This window comes from Rhincodon typus, chromosome 7, assembly GCF_021869965.1.
Source record: "Rhincodon typus isolate 14 chromosome 7, sRhiTyp1.1, whole genome shotgun sequence".
NCBI lineage: Eukaryota > Metazoa > Chordata > Chondrichthyes > Orectolobiformes > Rhincodontidae > Rhincodon > Rhincodon typus.
Window position 1 is genome coordinate 98173833 of NC_063338.1, and position 18839 is coordinate 98192671.

Sequence of the window (18839 nt, forward strand, 5' to 3'; positions counted from 1 at the left end):
GCCCAGAGGGGAGTTAAGAGCCAACCACATTGCTGTGGGTCTGGAGTCACATGTAGGCCAAACCAGGTAAGGATGGCAGTTTCCTTCCCTAAAGGACATTATTTGTTAACAATCTGGATAATGGCATAGAAAGATATATATCCAAATTTGCTGATGACACAAAATCAGGCAGCTTTGCTAACAGTATAGATAATAGCATAAAATTACAAAGGGATATTGATAGACTGGATGAATAGGCACTACTGTGACAAATGAAGTTCAAAATAAGCAAGTGTGAGGTTATCCATTTTGGAGCTAAAAAGGATATTTCAGGGTACTTTCCAGATGGCATGAAGTTAAATACAGTGGTTGCCCAAACAGACTTCAGGTGCATAGATCTCTAAAATGACACAAACAGATGCAGAAAATAATCAAGATAACAGAATGCTGACCTTTATGTCTGGAGGATTGGAGTATAAGGATGCAGTTTTTCTACAGTTATATAAGATCCTGGTTCGACCCCACTGGAATTTTGTCAGCACCACACCTTGGGAAGGATACACTGGCCTTAGCCTAACACAGGTTTACAAGAATGATACCTACACTTCAGCAGTTAGGTTATGAGGAGAGATTACACAAATTATGTCTGTTCTCTCTAGAATTTATAAGGTTATGCGGTGACCTATAAGATCACAAGATGTAGGAGCAGAATCAGGCCATTCAGCCCATTGAGTCTGCTCCACCATTCCATTGTGTCTGTTAGGAAAGATGATGGTCTAGCGGGTATTATCACTGGACTGTTAATCCAGAGACCCAGGTAATGATGTATGGACCTAGGATCAAATCCCGTCACGGCAGATGGTGGAATTTTAATTCAATGAAAATCTGAAATTAAGAGTCTAATGATGACATTTTGATTGTCAGAAAAGCCCATTTCATTCACTAATGTCCTTCAGGGAAGGAAACTGCCATCCTTACCTGGTCTGGCCTAAATGTGACTCCAGACCCACAGCAATGTGGTTGACTCTTAACTGCCCTCTGGACAATTAGGGTTGGGCAATAAATGCTGCCTAGCCAGCGATGCCCTCATCCGTGAATGAATTAAAAAGGAATGTTTTTCAACTCCATTCTACTGGCTGTCCTGCTAATCCTTGATTTCCTTACTAACCTGATCAAATTCTTCAAGATATTAACATGAAAAGACAAGATAGATAAGATCAACTATTTCCACTGGTTGGGAATTCTAGAATTAATGGGTATAAGCCTGGGAATTAGGGCCAGACCGTTCAGGACAGATGTTACAAAGCACTTCTACACACAAAGGATGATAAAATGTTTGGAACTCTCTTCCACAAATGGCAGTGGATACAGGGTCGGTTGTTAACTGAAATCTCAGACTGATAAATTTTGTTTAACAAAGGTATTAAGGGATATGGGCCAAAGGTAGGTATATGGAGTTAAGTCACAGATCAGCCATGATCTCATTAAACGGTGGAACAGGCTCAAAGGGCCTACTCCTGTTCCTATGTTCAATCACCCTCCTCTTTCCCCACAAGGTCCAGCACCATTCTTGCCTGTCCTTCCATCATCTCCACATACAGTTCATCCTCTGCCTGCCTCCATCCACTTTGCTACTCTGTCTATACTGTACTGGCTGCCTTTTGTGACCTGCCAGTGAGTTTGGGGTGTTAGACAAGGTGGGGATCAATGATTGTAGACAATGTATATGTTGCTCCTTTACCTGTGCATTTTTGTAGTCATATCTCCCTGGGTGGTCTGCTACGTAACGACGAAACTCATTTCTTGTCTCCTTGTTTGCGGAGACAGCATAAGCGGGACGAGCACATTTATCCCTGGAAAAGATACACTTACAAGTGAGTGCACGGAAACATGGTATACTCACAGACGTACAGGGAAACAGAGACATGGGGACACTGGAAAACAAGCACACTCATTCAGGGACTTAAGTAAGCAGGACACAGGGGATTATAGAAACATGACACAAACCTGTACTTTAACTCCTGGATCAGTAGTTCAGAATTTCTGCAAACTGGTCTCATCCCTAACAAGAGCTGACATTCTAGCACAGGTGAAATTCTACAAACTTGGGGGAGGCGATGGCCTAGTGGTATTATCACTATATTCAATAAAAATCTGGAATTAAGAGACTAATGATGATCATGAACCAATTGTTGATTATTGGATTCCCTCTAGGGAAGGAAACTACCATCCTTACACAGTCAGGCCTACAGTGCCTAAATGACCCCCTTCTTTAAAAAAAAATGAGCAGTGTATGTTTAAATCTCCTTTGCCTAACAAAACAGTGCCCTGAGTATTTACAAATGCAGCTTCAAGCACATGCAAATACGTTGCGGGCCTGGCTGATGATCTTAAATTTGTTTTCTGTGTAACATTTAGCATTATCTGGATTATTTAGTAAGTGATTCTCGTTAGCAGGTTCAAATCTAACGGTGGGTATATTTTTCAGACTTACAAGCAGGGGCTAGTTGACCAGGAGTGTCTGCTGTGAATGGTCAATGGGACATGGTTTTTCATAGTCAGTCATTGGAACACACAACCAACATACCCAGTGTCACATTGACACTGAAACTCATACATGTTACACACTTAGATCATACACACGATGACTTTTTGGTTTGATGGCAGCATCATGTTCTGGATAAAATCACTTGTGAATTTACCAACAGCCGCAGCATGAAATAGCCAGCTTCACTTGTGCCCAATTTTGAGATACCTTCCCCTTCCTGGGTAACCTAGGGCTGACTGGGCACTGCTCGGGACCAAAAATAGTGGAGATAGAGCATTTCACAAGTTTTTACGATGTATCAGTGATGATTTGATCAGGGTGTTATCATCATGTTGGATAGTTTTGATGTGGTTCAATCTCAGCATTAAGCTTTCCCGGTGAGTGGATGGCTAGGGCTGCCAATAAGATTAATCTTGTGTGTAGGACTGGAGGAAATCCAATGTGTTTATTGACTGGTGAATTCATTTCCTAACTTCCCAACTAATACACAGAATCGTACGGTAAAGAGGCCCTTTGGCCTACTGAATCCGCACTGACAGAAACTACTCTACTTCTATACTAGTCCCACTTTTCCGCACTTGGCCTATAGCCTTGAACATTATGACACTTCAAGTGCTCATCCAGGTACTTTTTAAAGGTTGTGAGGTTTCCTGCCTCAACTACCCTCCCAGGCAGTGCAAACCAGATCCTACCACTCTGCGTAAAAAAAATCTTTCTTCAAATCTTCTCTAATCATTCTGCATTTCACCTTAAAATTATGTCCCTTTATTACTGACCCTTAAACTGCTTTTATCCACTCTATCTGTGCTCCTCAACCTTAACGTGGCCATCTCAGTTAGAACTGGTGGCAACAGCTCACGAATCCATTTGGCTAATTCATGTTGGGCAAAGCCAGGCACAGATGGAACACAGCATAAAGAAACATTGTTTTTGAACACTGCCTGTGCTTAGAGTTACACCATAAATCAATCCAACATCATCAGCTGGGTCTGCAGTGCGATGTATGCATGTGCGCAAGAAGCTACACACATTAATACTCAGGATGCTGTTTTATGTAGTTGAAAACAATTCTGTACATACATTGCAACATTTTCAAATGAAGGTATCATGGAGAAGCTGAACACTGCTGCATTCCCATGGCAACACTCTGAGCAATCAGTGTCTAGTTGCCTGATCTGAGAATTAAGATTGAACATTAATTGCTCTTGCCACATCTACATCCAGATTATGGCCCTACCAATCAGCACTCTCTTCACGTTATATATAAAACAGTATTTTTTTTTTTTACAAATCTGTTTCTTGCAAGTTTGGATGCGTCCAAGGCAAAAAAGCTTCAAATTTTAGTTTCCTTTGAGCAATATTTGGTATTTCTGTTTTCAAAACAGAGAATGGGAGCTCAATTTACCATCTCAACTGAAAAGATATCATCCCTGCAGGTCAGCATGCTGCCAGCACTGGGCCTTTAATGCCTATGTCTATAAAGTCCAGGTTGCTGTGTGTTTTATGAAGAGTTGCCATCTGCCCTGCAATCTTGAATGATTTCTGCATTTCTAATCCCAGGTCTATGTTCCTGCGCACCCTGTAGAATGCTATCCTTTGTTTTTATTTTATGTCTCCTCATGCTTTCTACTAAAATGAATTACTTCACATTTCTTCATATTTAATTCCACCTGCCAAATGTCAAGTCATTCCACCAGCCTGTCGATATTCTTTTCAACTCTATTGCTATATGACAGTGCTGTCTCTACAAAATCATGAAATCTTCCATGAAGTGGGGTACCCAGAATAACAGACCTGACAGTGATTATGAGACACTGAGTTTGTAACAGCGGGCACAGCCTCACCTTATGGCAGGATCACAGCCTGCATCCATCAGCAGACGGATAATAGCTGCCTGACCCGACGCTGCTGCCACATGTAGAAGGGTGAATCCTGATTCATCCAGCACCTCGCATAATATCGACATCGCCCCCACAGCAGGACACAAACCCTGCTTTACGGGAGATCCAGGGTTAAGCCTGTTTGCCTTGCGATACTCTAATCCCACCTCACTATCTTCACTGTGACCTGTTTGCCTGGGCCTCTGTGATTGTCGCAGCTCATCAGTTCCTATTGTACTCTCAGTAGTCTCACTGGAAGACTTGGTCTGGTCAGAGTGGCCATGTTCAGTGTTGTGAAGCAGAAACACGTTGCTGAGTAACTCCTGCAGGTGCTCTATGTTTCCAGTCTTACACGCTGTATACAAATCGTTCTTCAATTGATAATATTCAATCTCTGGAAAACACAAGGGCTTTATTGTTATTCTAGTGCACATTGGGTCACTCTTCAAGTCATTACCCGCTGTGAACTTTAGCTCAGCGAAACCTCTGAATTAGAATTATATTTTATTGTCACATGTACTCAAGTATAGGAATACAGGAGTACAGTGAAAAGTGTATGAAGTCCCGATTCTCTGGGGCCATCTCGGTTACACACTTGATTATAAAACTGAAATTAAAAAAACACAGCGAGAATAAAGGAAACACACAAACACACGCTGCTTGCTAAACTGCACCAGCTTCAAATTAAGAAGTACCTTGATTGACAAATGTTCACTCCCTTCACCAACAATGCTCAGTAGCAAGGAGCAGCCTGAGATGGTCAATGAAGCTGGCCCAGTCAGCAACACCCACGTTCCACGAGTAAGTTTAAACAATGTGCCAGGTATGATTCCAACCAGTGACAAGTGTTCCCTCTGATTCCCTTTGTCCATGGTTGGATCAACAATAAAGAGGTCTGAAGCTGAGTGGCACAGGCAGGACCTAATCAGATGGCACAATGGCTCAGTGGTTAGCACTGCTGCCTCACAGTGCCAGGGACCCGGGTTCAACTCCACCCTCGGACTGTCTGTGTGGAGTTTGCACATTCTCCCCGTGTCTGCGTGGGTTTCCTCCGGGTGCCCCGGTTTCCTCCCAGAGTCCAAAGATGTGCAGGCTAGGTGAATTGGAAATATTTAGTTCATGGTCGTACATTTAAGTGTATAACTTCTAGGAACTTTCAGGAATTAATCTTTAACTGTAGAAAATTAGAGAAAAGCAATTAAGGTAAGCTTGGAGTGTATTACATTTAAAGATTGGTTTTCAATTTAGGAGGTTAAATACTGGAAACGTATGATCAGAAAACAGCTGGTGGCCAACAGCAATACAAGTACAATGGCTGCAGTCCAACAAATATTTTTGTTTTGAGAGCTGACTCACGTTAGTTTGAATGCATTCAGTAAACACCCAAACTTACTTTATCAAAAATGAAATGCTAAATGAGGACTGTTAATCTGAAGGTCAGTTTGAGGACAGTCCAAAGCAGGCCATATTGTCATGAAGATAGGTAGAGTTGAGGAAGATTCTCTGGTTTCAATTCATCTGGGTGTTTGCTGGGATAGATAATTATAATTTAGACCATGAATGCTTTAAAGCTTACAAAGAGATAGTGAAGTAAATGGTAGTTAGCTAGGTATGTACTGTACAAAATGTTTCATCAAATAAATGAAGATGCAAGACAAAAATGGTAAAATTCATTCCAATAATCATGAACAAAATGACAACTGATTTTTTGTTTTGCAAAAACAAAATCACCCTTTCCAAATGCAACCTGCAATAGTTCCTAACTCGGGAAGTTAAATCATTCAACGGAGTGAAATATGACTGGTGAGGATAAACATCTCAGCTGTCATCACCTTCAAGGTTAATGCAGTTTCTGAATTTTATGTAGAACTAGACTTTGGATCTGATAACATCTTTTGAATTAAATCATCATTCACAGTATAGAATATGGGTGGATCTTAATCTCAGTTTGAATGTTGTGAGGGAAAAGAAATGGGAATGTTGCCTTTGAAACAAGCAGAAACGAGCAGATTAGCGAGCAGGTATTGTAAAGTAACCAGAACAAGTGATAGAGGTCTCCTCAGTTAAAAAATGGTGAAGTAAGATTTTACCTCCTAGAAAAGGCAAAACTGAGAAGAATAAAAAATCATTTCCACAGGACTGTGACATACTTCTGGGTGATCCCTATTTGAGTAACTAACTAAGATATCGCAATATATGAAACTTCTTAATGGAACTAAGCAGTTAACTTAAGAACTTGACATATTTGGGATTAAGTTATAATGTTAAACAAATTGTATTAGCATTGTTTAATTAGTCCCACATACAAATGTTTGTTATTTGTTAAAGAGGTGTAATCTTGTGGCAAAGTGCAAAGAGTAGTGGGAAACTGGTAGACTGGGAAATCTTTAAAGGCCAACAGAAAGCCACAAAAAAAGTTATAAAGAAATGTAAGATAGATTATGAGAGTAAACTAGCTCAGAATATAAAAACAGGCAGCAAAAGTTTCTATAAATATGTAAATCATAAAAGAGTGGCGAAGGTAAACATTGGTCCTTAATAACTGGGAATGAGGAAATAGCCGAGGCATTAAATAGTTATTTTGTGTCGGTCTTCACAGTGGAAGACAGAAATAACACGCCGAAAACTAATGGCAAGAAGGTTATAGCAGGCGAGGACCTAGAAACTATCATTATCACAAAGGAGGCAGTGCTGGGCAAGCTAATGGGGCTAAAGGTAGACAAGTCTCCTGGCCCTGATGAAATGCATCCCAGGGTACTAAAAGAGGTGATGGGGGAAATAGCAAATGCACTAGTAATTATTTACCAAAATTCACTGGACTCTGGGGTGGTTCCTGCAAATTGGAAAACAGACAATGTGACGCCACTGTTTAAAAAAGGAAGTAGACAAAAAGTAGGTAACGATAGGCCAGTTAGCTTAACTTCGGTAGTGGGGAAAATGCTTGAATCTATCATTAGGGAAGAAATAGCAAGACATCTGGATATAAATTGTCCCATTAGGAACACCCAGCATGGGTTCATGAAGGGTAGGTCATGTTTAACTAATTTGGTGCAATTCTTTGAGGACATTACTTGCATGGTGGACAATGGGGAACCTGTGGATGTGGTGTATCTGGATTTCCAGAAAGCATTTGACAAGGTGCCACACCAAAGGCTGCTACCTAAGATAAAGTGCCATGGTATTACAGGTAATGTATTGGCATGGATAGAGGATTGGTTGACCAGTAGAAAGCAAAGAGTAGGGGTAAATGGGTGTTTTTCTGGTTGACGGTCAGTAGCTAGTGGTATGCATCAGGGATCAGTGTTGGGACCGCAATTGTTTACAATTTACATAAATGATTTGGAGTTGGGGACTAAGTGTGGTGTGTCAAAATCTGCAGATGACACGAGGATGAGTGGTAGAGCAAAGTGTGCAGAAGACACTGAAAGTCTGCAGAGGGATATAGATAGTCTAAGTGAGTGAGCAAAGGTCTGGCAGATGGAGTACAATGTTGATAAGTGTGAGGTCATCCATTTTGGTAGGAATAACAGCAAAATGGACTATGTTTTAAATGGTAAAAAATTGCAGCACGCTGCTGTGCAGAGGGACTTGGGTGTCCTTGTGCATGAATCGCTAAAAGTAGGATTGCAGGTGCAGCAGGTAATTAAAAAGGCAAATGGAATTTTGTCTGCCATTGCTAGAGGGATGGAGTTTAAAAACAGGGAGGCTGTGCTGCAGCTGTATAGGGTCCTGGTGAGGCCACACCTGGAGTACTGTGTGCAGTTTTGGTCTCCTTACTTGAGAAGGGATATACTAGCACTGGAGGGAGTGCAGAGGAGATTCACTCGGTTGATTTCAGAGTTGAGAGGGTTAGATTATGAGGAGAAACTGAGTCGACTGGGATTACACTCATTGGAATTCAGAAGAATGAGGGGAGATCTTATAGAAACATATCAGATTATGAAGGGAATAGATAAGGTGGAGGCAGGGAGGTTGTTTCCGCTAGCAGGTGAAACTAGGACTAGGGAGCATCGCCTCAAAATAAAGGGAAGCAGATGTAGGACTGAGGTCAGGAGGAACTTCTTCACCCAAAGGGTTGTGAATCTGTGGAATTCCCTGCCCAGTGAAGCAGTTGAAGCTACCTCGCTGAATGTGTTTAAGACAAGGCTAGATAAATTTTTGAACAGTAAAGGACTTAAGGGTTATGGTAAGTGGGCGGGTAAGTGGAGCTGAGTCTCAAAAAGATCAGCCATGATCTTATTAAATGGCGGAGCAGGCTTGAGGGGCCGGATGGCCTACTCCTGCTCCTAGTTCTTACGTTCTTATGTTATGTAAAGTTCTTTCAGTTAAAATCAGGTTCTTAAGATTTCGCTTTAAAAGTTGAATGTACAGAACAGGATTGTAACCATGGTACCTTGCTTAGAAAGCCCGGCAGTAATCGCTCGAGCATTTTGCAGCTGCATCTTGGTCTGCTTTTCTCCAGTGGAGAACGGACCAGCCCTAGAATCAGCAGCATCTCTAACTTCATTCTGTGTCATCTCATCATCTCCCTCTTCAAGAAGGATGTCAGGAGCTACTCAAAAGAAAGACACACAATCAGGATAAAAACAGACTTACAACACCCAAAAACATTGAAAATAGGAGGAGTAGGCCATTCAGCCCTTCAAGTCTGTTCCACCATTCCATATGTTCATGCCTGATCACTCTCCTTAGGACAGAATTCCTGCTTTCACACATACCTTTCAGACCCAAGATCTATATCTAATTTCTTCTTGAAAACATTCAATGTTTTGGCCACAAATGCTTTCTGCAGCAGAGAAATTCATAGGCTCACCAATCCCTGGCTGAAGAAATTTCTCCTCAACTCACTTCTAAACAGCCTACCCTGTATCCTTAGACTGTGACTGCTGGTTCTGGATTCCCTCGTCATTGGGAATATCCCTCCTTCATTTATCCTGTCTAGTCTTGTTAGAATTTTACAGGTTTCTATGAGATGCCCCCTCATTCTTCTAAGGCTCAGGAATATAATTTAAATAATCCAGTTGCTCCCCATATGTCAGTCCCATCATCTCAGGAATCAATCTGATATTCTTGATTTGATTTATTATTGTCACATATACCAAGATACAGTGAAAAGTTTTGTTTTGTGTGCTGTCCCCAGACAAATCATACTTCATCTAAGTACACCAGGGTAATAGAACAGAATGCAAAACAAGATCACAGCTGATCGGTCACCTAACTCCATGTCCTTTTGCCCATATCCCTTAAAACCTTTGCTTTACAAACATTTTTCTATTTCAGATTTAAAATTAACAAATGATCCAGCATCAATTGTTGTTGTGGAAGAGAGATCCAAACCTCTGCCACCCTGTGTGTGTAGAGCTGCTTCTTAACATCTCCCCCAAACAGTCTAGCCCTAATTCTCAGACTATGCCCCTAGTTTTAGAATCTCCAAAAATTGGAAATAGTTTATCTTTATCTACCTTGTCTTTCCCTGTTAATATCTTGAAGACTTTGATCAGATCACCTCTTAACTTTCCAAATTCTAGAGAAAACAAGCCTAATTTGTCTAATCTCTCCTCAGAATTTAACTCCTGAAGTCGAGGTATTGTTCCTGTAAACCTACGTTGTACTCTCTCTAAGGCCAATCTATCCTTCTGAAGGTGTGGTGCCCAGACCTGCCCACAGTACTCCAAGTGGGGTCAAGCCAGGGTTTTGTATAACTGCTGCAGCATAACTTCAGCGTCCTTGTACTCCTGTCCTCCAGATATAAAGATCAGGTAAAACTTTTATAGTGGGCTCAAGCATTATCTACACTGTTCCCATCAAACACTCCCAGGAAAGGTACAGCATGAGGTCACATACAGAATAAAGCTCCCTTTTTACCTTGGCTCTGTACTGTCTTCTCATTAACTCTGTTCCTTTTCTTCCTCCTCCTCTTTTTCTTTTTCGGGGACATATCGAATTCCTTGAGCTCCAACGTTCCCAGTGTTTCTTCCAATATTTCCAAGGAAGTTGGTGCATCAGCGAGACTGAAAACCTCTCCATCACATTCTGCATGACAAGTATATAAAAGGGGATGCTTACAACATGTGGATGTGACACTTGTTCAGAGACCAAGAAACTCCAGCCCCTGCACCAAGAAAGAGAGTCATCTTTCTGTCCAAAGTAGGAACTGAGAATGCAAGACAATATGGTCCTTCTACTTTGTGTAAGATTCCTAATCAATAGCATCATTGCTCTGTGGTTTTAATTATCCTTTCCATAAGGAATTCCCAGAACTGCAGACTTTGTCACTGCATCAGCATTTTTGTCAACAACACTGCACGAATAATCAATGCTTAAATCGAGAAAAGGAAAATTACTAGTGTTTTGTTTCTTGACTGTGCCAATATGTTTAGGCAATTATATATTTGAAAGTTTAGATCAATGTTCATCCACACGTTTTCCATGCAGAAGCTGCCTGCCCAAACACACTAAGATAAAGCAGTATCTGCCCTCTATTTGCTAATACCACTGACCTATACTGGAGCTCTGTCTCCCCTGTCCACCGTCTACAAGGAAAAAGTCAGGAGTGTGATGGAAAACTCCCACGAGCCTGAGTAAGTGCAGCTCCAACAATACAACATGCTTGACAGTAGCCAGCACAAAGCAGCCTGCTGGATTGCTGCCTCATTTGATACATTCTACAATCACGGCCTTCATCCCTAAAGCCCAGTTGCAGCAGTGTGTAACATCTATTAGATGCACTACACCAACTAACAGCTTCCTCCAAAAAGCAGCTTCAAAACCCGTGGTCGCTACCACTTAGAAGGACATGTGGACATGGGAACACTATCATGCAGTTTCCCTCCAAGCCAATCACTGTCCTGACTTGGAAATATATTGCCGTTCTTTCAGTGTCACTGAATCAAAGCCCTGGGACACCCTCCCTAACGGCATTGTGGTACAACCATACAATCATAGAATCCCTACAGTGCAGATGGGGGTCATTTGGCCCATTGAGTCTGCACCGACCCTCCAAACAGCATCGCACTCAGTCATCCTATCCCTCTAACTCTGCATTTCCCATGGCTAACCCACTGAACTTGTACATCCCTGGATACTACGGAAAATTTAGCATGGTCAATCCACCTAATCTTTTTTTCCTAGTCATTTGTGGGATGTGGGCATCGCTGGCTGATCAATATTTCGTGCCCCTTGAGAAGGTGGTGGTGAGCTGCCTTCTTGAACCGCTGCAGTCCTCCTGCTGTGGGTTGACCAACAATGCCCTTAGGGAGGGAATTCCAGGATCTTGACCCAGTGACAGTGAAGGAACGGTGATATATTTCCAAGTCAGGATGGTGAGTGGCTTGGAGGGGAACTTGCAGGGGCTGGTGTTTCCATGTATCTGCTGTCCCTGTCCTTCTAGATGGAAGTGGTCGTCGGTTTGTAAGGTGCTGTCTGAGGATCTTTGGTGAATTTCTGCAGTGCATCTTGTAGATAGTACACATTGCTGCTACTGAGTGTCGGTGGGGGAGGGAGTGGGATGTTTGTGGATGTGGTGCCAATCAAGCGGCTGCTTTGTCCTCGATGGTGTGAAGCTTCTTGAGTGTTGTTGGGGCTGCACTCATCCAGGCAAGTGGGGAGTATTCCATCATACTTCTGACTTGTGCCTTGTAGATGGTGGACAGGCTTTGGGGGGTCAGGAGGTGAGTTACTTGCTGCAGGATTCCCAGCTTCTGGCCTGCTCTTGTAGCCACTCTGTTAATGTGGTGAGTCCAGTTCAGTTTCTGGTCAATGATAACACCCAGGACATTGATAGTGGGGGATTTAGTTATGGTAACACCACTGAATGTCAAGGAATGGTGGTTAGAACATAGAACAGTACAGCCCCTTCGGCCCACGATGTTGTGCCGACCTATTATCCAACTCTAAGATCAAACTAACCTGCATGCCCTATATTTTACTACCATCCATGTGCCTATCCAAGAGTCGCTTAAAAGTCTCTAAAGTATCTGACTCCACTACCACTGCTGGCAGCGCATTCCACATGCACCCACCACTCTCTGTGTGAAGAACCTACCTCTGACATCTCCCCTATACCTTCCTCCAATCACCTTAAAATTATGCGCCCTCGTAATAGTCATTTCCGCCCTGGGAAAATATCTCTGGCTATCCACTCTACCTCTGCTTCTCATCATCTTGTAAACCTCTATCAAATCACCTCTCATCCTTCTTCGCTCCAATGAGAAAAGCCCTAGCTCCCTCAACCTTTCCCACAAGACCTGCCCTCCAGTCCAGGCAGCATCCTGGTAAATCTCCTCTGCACCCTCACGACAGCTTCCACATCCTTCCTTTAATGAGGTGACCAGAAATGAACACAATATTCCAAGTGTGGGCTAACGGTTTTATAGGACTACAGCATAACCTCACGGCTCTTAAACTCAATTTCCCTGCCAACAGACTATACACCTTCTTTACAACCCTATCAATTTGGGTCACAACTTTGAGGGATCTATGGACGTGGACCCCAAGAGCCCTCTGTTCCTCCACACTGCCAAGAATCCAGCCATTGACCCTGTATTCTGCATCCAAATTCGACCTTCCAAAGTGAATCACTTCACACTTTTCTGGATTGAATTCCATCTGCCACTTCTTTGCCCAGCTCTGCATCCTGTCGATGTCCTGCATTGCAACCTACAACAGCCCTCCACGCTGTCCACAACTCCACCAACCTTTGTGTCATCGGCAAACTTACTAACCCACCCTTCCACTTCCTCATCCAAGTCATTTATAAAGATCACAAAGAGCAGAGATCCCAGAACAGATCCCTGCGGAACACCACTGGTCACCGAGCTCCAGGCTGAATACTTTCCATCTACTGCCACCCTCTGTCTTCTATTGGACAGCCAGTTTTGTATCCAGACAGCCACATTTCCCTGAATCCCATGCCTCCTTACTTTCTGGATGAGTCTACCATAGGGAACCTTATCAAATGCCTTGCTAAAATCCATATACACCACATCCACTGCTCTACCTTCATCGAAGTGTTTTGTCACATCCTCAAAGAATTCAGTAAGATTTGTGAGGCATGACCTGCCCCTCACAAAGCCATGCTGACTATTTCTAATCAAACTGTTTCAAATAATCATAAGTACTATCAGAAACCTCTCCAATAATTTGCCCACCACAGAAGTAAGACTGACTGGTCTGTAATTCCCAGGATTATCCCTATTCCCTTTCTTCAGCAAGGGAATGACATTTGCCACCCTCCAATCATCTGGTATTACTCCAGTGGACAGTGAGGACACAAAGATCATCACCAAAGGGGCAGCAATCTCTTCCGTCACTTCCCACAGGAACCTGAGGTATATCTCAAGTGGCCCAAGGGACTTATCTATCCTCATGTTTTTCAAAATTTCTAGCACATCCTCCTTCCTAACATCAACCTGTTTGAGCATATCTGCTTGTTTCATGCTGTCCTCACAAACATCAAGGTCTCTCTCACTGGTGAATACTGAAGCAAATTATTCATTAAGGACCTCCCCACCTCCTCTGATTCCGCACATAAGTTCCTTCCACTATCCCTGATCGGCCCTACCCTCACTCTAGCCATCCTCTTGTTCCTCTCATAAGTATAGAAAGCCTTGGGGTTTTCCTTGATCTTACCCGCCAAGGCTTTTTCATGCCCTCTTCTAGCTCTCCCAAGTCCATTCTTCAGTTCTTTCCTGGCTACCTTGTAGACCTCTAGAGCCTTGTCCGATCCTTGCTTCCTCAACCTTCAGTACACTTCCTTCTTTCTCTTGGCTAGATGTTCCACGTGTCTTGTCATCCGAGGTTCCTTCACCCTACTATCCCTTCCTTGCCTCAGTGGGACAAACCTATCCAGTACTCGTAGCAAGTGCTCCCTAAACAACCTCCATATTTCTGTCCTGCATTTCACGGAGAACATCTGTTCCCAACTTATGCTCCGCAGTTCCTGCCTAATAGCATTGTAATTCCCCTCCCCCAATTAAATACTTTCCCATACCATCTGCTTCGATCCCTCTCCATGATGATAGTAAAGGTCAGGGAGTTGTGATCACTATCACCAAAATGCTCTCCCACCGGGAGATCTGACACCTGGCCTGGTTCGTTGCCAAGCACCAAATCCAATATGGCCTCCCCTCTAGCTGGCCTGTCTACGTATTGAGTCAGAAATCCTTCCTGGACACACCTGACAAAATCTGCTCCAGCCAAACTATATGAACTTAGGAGGTTCCAGTCGATATTAGGGAAGTTGAAATCTCCCATAACAACAACCCTATTACTTCTGCACATTTCCAAAATCTGCCTCCCAATCTGTTCCTCAGTGTCTCTGTTGCTATTGGGGGGTCTATAGAAAACTCCTAATAAAGTGACTGCTCCTTTCCTGTTTCTGACTTCCACCCATACTGACTCAGTAGACAAACCCTCCTCGACGACCTCCCTTTCTGCAGCTGTGATACCATCCCTGATTAGCAATGTCATTCCCCCACCTCTTTTACCTCCCTCCCTATTTCTTTTGAAACACCTGAACCCTGGAACATACAACAACCATTCCTGCCCCTGTGATATCCAAGTCTCCCTAATGGCCACAACATCGTAGTTCCAAGTACAGATCCATGCTCTAAGTTCATCACCCTTATTCCTGACACTTCTTCCATTAAAATAAACAGACTTCAACCCGTCACACTAGATTGTATTTCACTGGTGATGGTCATAGCCTGGCATTTGTGTGGCACGAATGTAACTTGCCATTTGTCAGTCCAAGCCTGAATATTGTCCAGATCTTGTTGCATTTGAACACAGACTGCTTCAGTATCTGAGGAGTCGCGAATGGTGCTGAACATTGTGCAATCATCGACAAACATCCCCATGTCTGACCTTATGGTGGAGGGAAGGTCATTGATGAAGCAGCTGAAGATGGTTGGGCCTAGGACACCCCACTGCAGAACTCCTGCAGAGATGCCCTGGAGCTGAGATGATTGACCTCCAACAATCATAACCATCTTCCTATGTGTCAGGTATGACTTCAACCAGCGGAGAGTTTGCCCCCGATACCCATAATCTGCACAACTTTGGACTCTGGGAAGAAACTGAAGCACCCAGAGAAAACTCATACAGCCACAGGGAGAACATGCAAATTCCACACAGTTATCCAAGTGGAATCGAACCCGGGTCCCTGGGCTGTGAGGCAGCAGTGCTAACCACTGAGCAGCACATGGACTGCAGTGGTTCAAGAAGACAGCTCACCACCACCACCTTCTCAAGAGGCAAATAGGGATGGGCAATAAATGAGTGACTTGCACATCCCACCATCGAGCAAAACAAGACTAGATTAAACGAGGTCGACTTTGTCCTGACATCAATCATAGTTGCCATAGTTCCACAGGATGATGCTCTCACTTTGGTGACTAGTGGTGGTTTGAACCGGAGGGTCATCACGCTTAAGGCGAGGGGAGAGATCGAGGAGCTGAGACCTTCATGGAAATTGAATCCACGCTCCTGGCGAGACTCTGCACCACAAATCAGCTATTCAGTTGACTGAACTGACTCCATTTGTCATGAGCAAATAACAAAGTAAATGAAAAGTTTACAGGACTTCTCACCCTCTGTGTCAGAACCTGATGCCTCTCTTGCCACTTTCAGCTTCTCCTTCCAAACTCTTTTCTGTGGGCTGTGGATTGCAGTGACATCTGAATTGCTTGCTGCAAGGAAAAGAAAAATCACGACAGAAATTCACCACAGATCACTGCGACTAAGGAGATCCCTTAGTTGGGCCGTGTGCTTTATACTGGGCTCCCTGGGCTGTGCACAGCAAGGTGTCCGTGCAGAATGATTGCTATGTATTTTGCACAGTTGAATGGGACTCACCATAGATTTCCACATTGGAGAGGACTGCATGCACCCGCTTCACTTCGTTGAATGTGGCTCTCCTGGTGAGGAAGGGAATGCTTCGTAACCGACTGTCAGTCTGGTTGAGGACAGGCTCTTTACCGCTGAAGAAGATACTCTTGCTGTAGTTGGGAGCTCGGAGGAAGATGGCACTGGCTGCTTGCAGAAATTCAGACCAACTCAGCAACAAATCCTCAACATCCTGAAACAAGGAACAAGCACCAAATGAGGAATTGAATCAATGCTACATTCTAGCTGCCGCATGTAGCCAGAGAAGGATATAGCGCAGAAGGTCATTCAGCCCATTCAGGTAGGGACTGGCCCTTTAAGAGATATTCCACGTGCCCCATTGTACCTGCTCTCCAAATTCAATCCTAAACCTTTCTTTCCACTTTCCACACCCAATTTAATATTCCTTTAATTTTCTTCCCAGCTTCTCGAGTCTCTTCAAATTCACTGAAGCCCCTCATCCCTGAACCCATTCAAGAAACTCTCTCTCCTCCATGCCCTCTCCAAGGTCCTAAAACTCGAGTATATTTCCCTTGCATTTAGATTCTGTTCAGAAAGCCAGACTGTTTATTTTTAAAAATAAAAACAGAAGTTGCTGGAAAAGCTCAGCAGGGCTGGTAGCATCTGTGAAGGAAATCAGAGTTAACATTTCGGGTCCGGTGACCCTTCCTCAGAACTGATGGTAGCTAGGAAAAAGTTGGTTTATATGGAGGAGAGAGGGTAGATGGAGAGAGTAAGGAGTAAATGATAGGTGGAGATAGTGCCCAGAGAGAGGAGGACAGTTGGACAGACAAAGGAATGGATTACGATCAGCTGAGGATGAATAGCTGCTAACTATGCTAACAAATAGGGGACTATTTGTACCTAACAATGGGCTGTGTACAATAGCAGACCATGTGATTACAAGGCCTGGTATGTGGTGGGGGGGGTTTAGGTAAGGACATAAGGGAAGGTGCTCAAGCCCTAAAGGTGTTGAACTCGAAATTGAGTCCAAAAAGCCATAGAATTCCCAAGCAGAAAATGAGCTGGTGTTCTTCCAGCTTGTGCTGAGTTTCACTGCAGCAAGCCTGAGAGAGAAAGATATTGCCCGGGAAACATGGTGGTGTGTTGAAGTGTCCGAGGGTCAGGGCTGAGGGAGTGCCGCACTGTCCGAGGGTCAGGGCTGAGGGAGCGCCGCACTGTCCGAGGGTCAGGGCTGAGGGAGCGCCGCACTGTCCGAGGGTCAGGGCTGAGGGAGCGCCGCACTGTTGGAAGATCGGTATGGAAGGGATGCAACGTGGATAAGATGTGAAATTAAGCCAATTTTTCCTCCAAGGTGGATGCCAAAGGCTCAGATCACAGCTGGCAGAGAAGCAAAGAGGGCTCCACAGTGTCCTGTTAATTTTCGGATCTTGCTGTAATAAACAGAGATAGTGTTTCTTAAATTCTAACAATTATATCAGTTGAAAGACAAAGCACCAGCTGTAAAGTGCTGAGGGTTAACTTGACTGAGAAAAACGATATCAGAGTCGATGGTTTTTGTATTGCTGCCCCACATCAGCTGGAGATAAATCTTTGAGGTTTGTGATCTGCATACATAGGGAATCGAGATCAGGGAGATTACAAACCAGTGACCTTGATGAGAGCGGCTTCATTGTATCGCCTGAGCGAGGCCCCAGCAGACTTTGGTGCCCGGGTTCTATTCTGCGCATCCTTTGCACCCTGAGTGACTCCACGCTTCGCCCTCACAGTGTATCGGTGAAACGTCTTGTGGAGAACAGCTTCATTCCTGTTGAGGATGGACCAAACCAAACAATCAATAGAGCACAATCTATAACCTCCCCCTACACTGTCCCCAACAAACACTCCCAGGACAGGGACAGCACTGGGTTAGATACAGAGTAAAGCTCTTTCTACACTGTCCCCATCAAACACTCCCAGCACAGGGAGAGCACGCAGTTAGAGACAGATTAAAGCTTCACTACACTGTCTACAGTGAAGACACTCAGGGCTGGCACATCACAGTATCAGATGCAGAGTAACTGTCCCTTGACACATTCTCCACCCGATTCTCCCAGCACAGGAACAGTTCAGGGCTGGAGTGAAGATTCCCCAAAGCTATCATCATCAAATACCCTTAGGATTTTGTGGACAGAAGATGAGGTACAGAGCACAGATGAAAACGATGGGCCATTTAGTGTTCCAAGCTTACTCCCCTAACGAGAAATGTCATGGCTAACCCACAGCTAGGCTCATATCCCTTCCCATGTTTGAAGAACAAACATTTCTCAATCTCCAATTTGCTGCCCCGGATTTGGATGTGCAGAGAACAATTCTCACATTTGAGAATGAAACCGATCTCAAAAGTATGTGAACTGAAAGGAGGTTAGTGAAAAACTTCAAAATGTCATGGATAGAGATGGTGGAATGGGTGGAGAATGAAAATTATTGCAGACAAGTGTGAAATAAAATATTTGGAGGAAGACCAAAAGAAAGACAATTTAAAATGAACAGTATATTGCTGAAGGACATACAGGAACAGACAGAACTGGCCTTGTACAGGCAGG

General features: G+C 43.7%; 1 protein-coding gene across 1 annotated transcript in view; it reads right to left on the reverse strand.

The window, feature by feature from the left end:
• Nucleotides 1–440: 440 nt before the first annotated feature.
• Nucleotides 441–18839, reverse strand: part of ankzf1 (ankyrin repeat and zinc finger peptidyl tRNA hydrolase 1) — a 30662-nt gene continuing 12263 nt past the window's right edge. The window contains exons 5-12 of the mRNA XM_048598559.1: nt 17908–18061; nt 16264–16486; nt 15999–16097; nt 10273–10440; nt 8801–8959; nt 4372–4801; nt 1721–1832; nt 441–526 (exon numbers count right to left, since the gene is read on the reverse strand). Coding sequence (XP_048454516.1) covers nt 515–526; nt 1721–1832; nt 4372–4801; nt 8801–8959; nt 10273–10440; nt 15999–16097; nt 16264–16486; nt 17908–18061 — 1357 coding nt within the window. The 3' untranslated portion in view covers nt 441–514. The remainder of the gene's footprint in view (nt 527–1720; nt 1833–4371; nt 4802–8800; nt 8960–10272; nt 10441–15998; nt 16098–16263; nt 16487–17907; nt 18062–18839) is intronic.